An 8,274-nucleotide genomic window follows, 5' to 3' on the forward strand; every position below is an offset into this window, starting at 1 on the left:
AAAGGATAGATCAGCTCATTCATAGGTGGGGTTCCATTGACTCCACCTATTATACAAGTGGGATCCATAGAATCACACATATGAGTGATTGTCTAAAAACGGACCAAGGGTTATGGTCTCGATAATTTCACCTACAATGATGATATATAAATCTGTTATTACTATTAGTAATGATGGTATACAATACTGTTGTTAAGAGCTATTAACAACGCTATTTTTTTTCCCATCACTAATCATTTTTTGATGAAACTTTTAGCGACAATTATTTTGGATCACACTTTATGATCTAGAAGATGAATCAATTCATTTATAGGTAGGATTTTATTGACACCGCTTGTTATACAAGTGGGATCTATGTAACCCTATCTATGGGCAACGCTTGGTCTAGAAGCGGACCAAGGATCACAGTCTAAGATAATCCTGCCTACAACTATTTATAGTATTTCGTACTGTTGTTGGTGAATTTTAACGATGGAAATTGATTAAAGGGTCACTGGCTTCGCCAATCGAAGATGACTCGAACTCAAGTGAAGTTTCGTTGGTCCAAATAAGAGTTTGGCTCTTTCTTACTCTACTCACTAGCCATGGCAATGATTCAATTTTCACTATCCTCTATACAAAAGAAGAAAAGATTTTACAATTTAAATTTTAGATAAATAAAAAATATAAAGATGTGAATTCTTTTAGGCAAAAATTCAAATAATATTTTTTTATTAAAATCATCAAACTAATATTTCATTCTGCTTCAGTATAGTTTTATTCCTTAAAATATTCTTATTTTTGATAATGGTGTATAGCGCAACTACGAAATTATATTATAGTAGGTCCAGTTTATAACTTATAATATTATCACTTCATATTTAGTCAATATTAATTAATATTAATTATAACATTTACAAATTAAATCGTAACTTAGTTTATTTTTTTATTAATATTGGTTAATATTATATTATAGCAATTACAAGATTATAAAAAATAATCTCGTAATTTCTATAATTATGTAACAACTATTATAATATCATAAAAAATAAATATATTTTCAAAAATAAAAAAGAGATTGAAATGGGATGAAATGATATTTGATAATAAATTAAAATAAACTCCTTAAGTCGGACAATTGATGAGAGGAAGAGAAGCATCACCACCAAAGGACCGCAACTATAACTTTCACCAATTTAACTAACTTGTTTATTAGTCGGTGCTTGTAACAAATTTAGAAGCTAATTTTCTAATAACACTGAAAAGTGTCTTAAAATTTATAATGAGGATTCAATTGCACACGACAATCATGACGCATCGAATAACTGTATTTCCCAGCTCGATCATTTTTCTTCTATATTTATTATTGAAAATAAGTTCTACAACTCACGAACTTGACCGTTCAATTTTAGATCCGGTTCGCAAGATTCCCAATTCTACACGCCGCGCCTGCGCGTCGGACTGGGTCGGCGTCAGCCTTCACCGCCGTTTCGGTAGATAAGAAGTTAGAATAAATTAGCTTATTAAATAAAAGTAAAATGCTTTAAAATATATTAAACAAGCCGTCCAACCTATTTTTAATGTAAATTAATAACATAATAATATAGTGTTGGTGTATGTGCTGACTTTGAGCAACTGTTATCTTATCTAATATTTGTAAAAAAAAAAAAAAAGAAAAACAAGATTACAAATGATACAATAAAACGTTTTTTTTAATAAAAATTTACAAAAAGACGATATATTTGGTAGGTATTGCACGAGGAGTTATGGAGCATATTGACAAATAAATAATAATTATAAATATTTTAAAAGATAGTCTTACATAAGTTTACTTTAAATAGGAGGAAGACCTCTATCCATCTTCAAAAATAAAAGAATAAAATTTAAGCATCTAAATTATTATTAGGTTAATCTTACATATTAGTTTGATGATTAATAAAAAAAATTCATGATTTTAATAAAAAAGTGGTGTATTGTTGTTAGGTTTCAGTAAAGCGGTAGTTTACTAGTTTATAGCCTCTCAGTCCAAAGCCTCTTTGTCTTATAAAGCGCTCCACCTGTTCGCTAAAATTCCTGAGAGAGAAAGGTAGGGAGAGGGGACGGCGATGAAGGTGGAGCGGATCCGGCAGATCGCGCAGCTGAAGCAGGTGATGCGGCGGTGGCGGGCGCTCAGCCTCCGCCGCCGCCTCGTCGAGGATCCACCCCCGGGTTTCCTCGCCGTCTACGTGGGGGATGATCGGCGGCGCTTCGTCATCCCCGCTCGGTTCCTCAATCTCCCGGTCTTCGCCGCCCTCCTCCAGCGCGCGGAGGAGGAGTATGGCTTCCCCGGCTCCGCGGCCGGGGGCCTCGCCCTCCCCTGCGACCCGGCCTTCTTCGGTTGCGTCCTCGACGCTCTCCATCTCGACGAGGCTCGCTTCCGCAACTTACCCCTCGACGCCTTTCTCGCGCTCTTCGCCGACCGCGGCCGCGCCGCCTCTTCCTCTCCTTGCCGGGACTCGTCCTCGTACAACAGCTTCTCACCTCTACTCCCCAAAGCCAAGGCTCGATGACAATAACCATCTCACATTCTCTCTCCATCTAGTTTATTTAGCGTTCATCCATGGCTCCTAACGGATCTACTCCCCAAAGCCAAGGCTCGATGACAATAACCATCTCTTTCTCTCTCCATCTAGTTTCTTTAGAGTTCATCCATGGCTCCTACGGATCTCCGATGAGATGTGATCCTTCCTTTTCCCCGTCTTTTTCTGGAATTATAAATCAGGAGTTCTGATGGAGATTTTTTTCCCCCTCTTTCTCTTTCTTTTTTTTTTCTTTTTTTTTTTGTGAATTATAAATCAGGAATTGGAACCGGATGAACCCTGATGTGCACGATCTACTGAGATGTTCTACTCTGATTAGAAGTAATTATGGTCAATAGTATTGCATGCTTCTCGGCGTTCTGTTTTCTCTGTTAGAAGTAATTATGGTCCAGAACGAACTAAAGATGGTTTTTGATGTTGAATTCTAGCACATTCACAGCAGCGATACCAATGGAAAGATGGAAAATGGAAATGCATGCGCAGAGAAATGCTATTAAGAAGATAGAAGGCGACGGTAGTTATTGAATCTCAGTTCAAAGGGTAGTAACTACTGTTCAGCCACGAGTTGATTTTGCTATCCACTATTACATGGTCCGCCGGCACGCCCTCGTAGCCGCCGATGTCCATCGCCTCCGCAAACCAATCATGAGTCGGGACCACCACCACCTCCTTTCCCTTGCGCTCCTCCGCCGCCGCCACTGCTGCCGTTGCGCTGGCGTTCCTTGCCTCCTCCTCCATCCGCTCCCTCACTTTGCCTATCTTCGCCTCCGTCATCCAGGCGAGCGCCGAGACCTCCTCCAAGCCGACGTCGTGCAGGCCACGCCGCCCCTCGAGGCACTGCTGCATCAATAGCGCCGTCTCCAGGTCGCGGTTCTCCTTCTCGTGCCGCTGGAACTGCTCCTGCAGCTTGCGAAAGCGCTGCTGCATCAGCTTCTCCTGGTTCATCATCTTCTTGCTCTGCTCCGTCTCCGGCAGCCGCTTCAGCCGAGAGAGCACGCGCATGGCGTCCGGCGCCGACGGCCACACCTCCGCCGCCTGCGCCTCCCCCGGCGCGTACACGATCATGCACGCCTTCACGTCGCACAGCGTGCTCAGCTCGCTCACCTTCTTCACCAGCCCCTTCTTCCGTTTCTTGAAAGTCGCCTTCCGCGCCGCGTCGTTGGCGATCCACTCCAGCTTCACCTTCTTCCTCGCCATCAAGTAACCGCTCGATGGATCGACCGAGGAATAGGAGGTGGCTTTTATAGCGGTGGAAATGGCAAGGCGACCGAGCCGAGAAGAATTAAGAAAGAGGCGATACGGAGGGAGAAGAATTAAGAAAGAGGCGGATACGGAGGGATTGCGGCGATTGTGATTTGGTATTAAATCACTTGATTTGATCTGTTCACTGATACGTGATTATCCAATTAATTAGGATACGATTGGTGTCTCAAATTGGAAGGGAGCGAGGCTGAATCTTGGACAACTGTTCAAAAATTAAAATTATTCAATTTGATTTTGTGTGTTTTTTTTAAAAAAAATAAAAGTATTTAACGACCAAATGAGTACCGGACCACACCAACCTACATGTCTCTTCGCTTTCTGTTCGGTTCGGATCTTGTGGTACAGAGTTCGAGCTCACCCCTAATCAGTGATTAAAAATTTAGTTAAATCGAATAAATCAATTAAACGGATTGAATTTAAAAATTTGGATTGATTTATTCAAAAATTTGATTTTTTGTTTTTAAAAAATCGATTAATTCGGTTCGAATTCAATTTTAAATATTTTTATTCGATTAAATTGAATAGATCGAATTTTTGAATTAAATTGATTTTTTAAATCATAAATTTTAGATCGAATTAAATTTTTATTAAGTCAAATTAAATTTTTAAAAAAAATTAATTTATTCAATTTGTTCGGTTCGGATAGGGAGCGATTGCCATGGCGATTGTGATTTGGTATTATTATTTTCGTATTTAAATCACTTGATTTGATCTGAGTCAATTGATTTTGGTACGTGATTATCCAATTAATTAGGATCGCGATCGGCGTCTCAAATTGGAAAGGAGCGCCAAGGCTTGGATAACAACCAAATGAGTACCACTGTGAAAGAAACGAACCCAACCGGACCACACCAACCAACCCTAATCGGACACGTGTCTATATTTCCACCTTCTCCCTCAGTTTTTGTTCGGTTCAGATCTGACGAGGGGTTAGTAAAAGTTCGGTTAAATCGAATAAATCGTTTAAACTAATTAAATTTAAAAATTCAGTTCGATTTTTTCAGAAATTCAGTTTTTTATTTCTAAAAAAACTATTAATTCGGTTCGAGTTCTATTTTAAATTTTTTTATTCAGTTAAATCGAATAGATCGAATTTTTGAACTAAATCAATTTTTTAGACCGAACTAAATTTTTATTAAGCCAAACTAAATTTAAAAAAAAAATCGGTTTATTCGGTTTGTTTGGTTCGAATTGTTCGGTTTTATTAAAAATTTGGTTTGGTTTAGTTCGATTTTTATCAAAAATCGATTCGGTTCTATTTGTTCGAAAAAAATCGATTCGGTTCGATTCGATTTAGTTTTAACCGAATACTCATCCCTACTCCTGATTTTTACATACTTCATATATCGTTTTATTTAATAAATTTATCAAATAAAAATAAAAAATATAAAATGTCTCAGTTTTATATATAAATTATAATTTTTTAATATACTTTTATCTTATAAATATATTTAATGAGATTTTTTTTTTCTAAACTTTGATTCTTGAAAAAAAAAAACCCTCATTAAATATACTTATAAGATAAAAACTACTAACAAATTATAATTTAGGCCGAAACTAAAGCATTTTAGATTTTCAATTTTTAAGATGAATTTACTAAATAAAACAACATTTAAAGTGTGTTGGGACTAAAGGTCAAGAATTGTGGACTAGAAGATCCGAAATGATTTTTACTTCACCGTTCGCTTTGCTTCCAATTACACCATGGCGGCAACGTGAAGCCGTGGAAGGGGGGCTTCACATTGCGTCGTCTAATTGGAAATTAAACTTTTTTTAAAATAGAGATAAAGTTAGAAGATAGAGATAAAATATCATGGATAGAAATAAAATAGATGAGGTGTTCGTGAGATAGAGATAAAATATTATGGATGGAGATATAATAGATGAGGTGATAATTGTTAACAAGAACGAGGGTTCGTGATAAAAAAATAAAATGATCTAGATTCAATGTATTTGGGATTAGTGGTTATCCAATAATCCTACAAATATGTTACTTTTCAATGAATGAAATGAAGTTGAGTTCGCATTTCTTTTCTTATTTTCCTCTTCTGCGTAGAGTGTATTTTTTCTCCCATAAGTCTTTTTCTAGCAAAGTGATATTAGGATTATGACTAATGGAGGTATGACTCCCTTACAAATTTCGGTGCTCAAAGTGAGTAATTATGATAATTAGAGTATTAAGATGAAGGTGCTTCTTGAAGCTCATGATCTTTGGGACGTTATGGAGAAAGACTATGATGAACTGCATAAGGGAAAAAGCTCCAAGTCTCATATTAAGGAGAGGAAAAAATAAAAAAAGGTACGACTTCAAACATTAAGAAGTCAATTTGATGCTTTTCATATGAAGGAAGACGAGTTGGTATCCGATTATTTTTCTAGTCTCTACCCTTTCCAATTAACTAAAGAGAAATGGCAAGAAGTAAGATGAAGTAAATATCATTGAAAAAATTCTTCGATCATTGGATTCAAAATTTGATAGTATTACAACCATCATCGAAGAGACCAAGTATCTACAAGTCATGGCAAACTCCTAGGTTCATTACAAGCCCATGAAGAAAAGAAGAAGATAAATGAAGAAATTACTTAACAACTCCTAAAGATAACTCTTCAACCGACAAAGAAAGATGAAACTTTCAGTAACAATAGAAGTCAACGTGGAAGAGGTCATGGATATGGGTGAGATCGTGCTAATGAGCAAGGATGAATTTTCAACAACAACAATGAAAGACGAGAAAATTCAATAAGAGAACATGGAAGAGGGCACACAATCTCGAGTTACAATAAATCTCAAGTTAAGTGCTATAATTGTGATAAATTTAGGCATTATGTCAAATAATATAGATCGTCCAAATATGAAAGAATTTAGGAAACTTTCTAAAAAAATAAAATATTTTAATAAATTTAAAAATTTCAAAAAAGACAATTTCTATAATTTAATTCAGAATATCTTAAATTTGAGTTTTTAAAATTTTTTAGATATTTTCAAATTTAGTATTACCTAACAAATTAAGAATTTTTTCAAAAATATAATATTTCTTAAAATTTTAGGAAATTTCAGAAATAATAATTTCTAAATTAGTAGAATATTTTTAAATTTATTTTTTTTTAAATTATTTTAGAAACTTTTCAAAAGTGGAATTTCCTAACAATTTAGAAAACTTTCAAAAATAGAAAATTCTTAATAATTCTAGGAAAATTTTAAAAATTAATTATAATACTAATTAAGAACCGTAAAATAATTTTACAATCATGTCGAAGCACGATCATACTTTGATACCACTGTAAGGATATGTCCGATATAGTGTGTGCTAAAAATAAGTTTTATAAATATGCACAGTGGAAGACTTAACGATAAATAAACTAATATATTACATTACACATACCACATGCATGCAAGATACAATCACGCGGATAAGATTATAAAATAAAAATGAAATCGAATAACAATTATTCTAGGTATACCCTATGGATGACTTGTAACGAGAAAGACATCAACCTTTTGCGATGTTATCGAACCTCGCCTTTATTCGTATCCACACCGAGCTCTTCAAGACAACTTCAAGTGAACAAGCTTCACCTTCGGAAGGTACTAGACACGAGCGAAGGAGAAGGATCAAGAAGAGGAAGAAAAAGCAAAAGGAAAATCTTCTTCCTTTGGGTGGCTCACGGCAACAAGAGGAGAACCTCTTGCTATGGTTGGCGGCAAGAGAGAAGGAGAGGGAGAGAGAGGTATTGGGTTTAGGTTTCCAAAACCTAATTAGGCGAATAATAATTGTGTATTAATTTTCTCTTAACCATATCAATATATAGTTTTCTTTAATGAGTTGAATTAGAAAGCGTAAATCCAACCTATTATATATCTTAACAAAAAATTAACTCATTAACCCCTTAGTTTGGTTCATAACTAAATTAAATTAGCTTATAGCTAAACTAAATTGGTTTATGGCAAAACCAAATTGGTTCATGACTAAACCAAATAGGGTCTAACTCTTTCATAAGAGATTTGGCACATCCGCACTTCCTTTTCGACAAATATTTCTATATTTGTCTTATGTATGGTCCAACCAAACATTTATCTTTTGATCTATTAATCCTATTCTCTAACTTATTTTTACATTTTTCAGAGACTCGTAGTGCGTGTAACCCAATAGGTTCTCAGTTTATCTTGACCTTCCATAATTAACCACTTAATTATAGAACAATCATGAGTGACACCTAGTAGTACATCATGATCTCCAATTAACTGAAAAATTACAGTTGATTTTAGAACTAATTCTCAATCCTTCGGCAACTGTAATGAGTCATGTCTCGTTCTTTTCACTTATTTTATAGTCACTTGGTTCAGGACATGGTCTATGTGTCTGCCTTCACTAGGCTGACTACGTCACACCTAGCCCAAGTAATACTTTTTCATTCTGCGGATTCAAATTACTTGAACATATGTACAAGAGTC

General features: G+C 35.6%; 2 protein-coding genes across 3 annotated transcripts; one reads left to right on the forward strand and one right to left on the reverse strand.

Moving 5' to 3' along the window:
• Positions 1–1,984: 1,984 nt before the first annotated feature.
• Positions 1,985–3,246, forward strand: LOC122006672 (auxin-responsive protein SAUR23-like). Of its 2 annotated transcripts, XM_042562255.1 has the most exons (3): positions 1,985–2,879; positions 2,987–3,072; positions 3,172–3,246. In XM_042562255.1, the coding sequence occupies exon 1, from the start codon at positions 2,085–2,087 to the stop codon at positions 2,526–2,528; it is 444 nt and encodes a 147-aa protein (XP_042418189.1). In that variant the 5' UTR covers positions 1,985–2,084; the 3' UTR covers positions 2,529–2,879; positions 2,987–3,072; positions 3,172–3,246. The 2 variants fall into 2 exon arrangements, with proteins under 2 accessions (XP_042418189.1, XP_042418188.1); XM_042562254.1 differs by having other exon boundaries at positions 2,987–3,246.
• On the reverse strand, positions 3,087–3,765 carry LOC122004639 (agamous-like MADS-box protein AGL80). Its single transcript, XM_042559493.1, has one exon. The coding sequence runs from the start codon at positions 3,753–3,755 to the stop codon at positions 3,087–3,089; it is 669 nt and encodes a 222-aa protein (XP_042415427.1). The 5' UTR covers positions 3,756–3,765.
• Positions 3,766–8,274: the final 4,509 nt, after the last annotated feature.

This window comes from Zingiber officinale, chromosome 7B, assembly GCF_018446385.1.
Source record: "Zingiber officinale cultivar Zhangliang chromosome 7B, Zo_v1.1, whole genome shotgun sequence".
NCBI classification, from domain to species: Eukaryota; Viridiplantae; Streptophyta; class Magnoliopsida; order Zingiberales; family Zingiberaceae; genus Zingiber; species Zingiber officinale.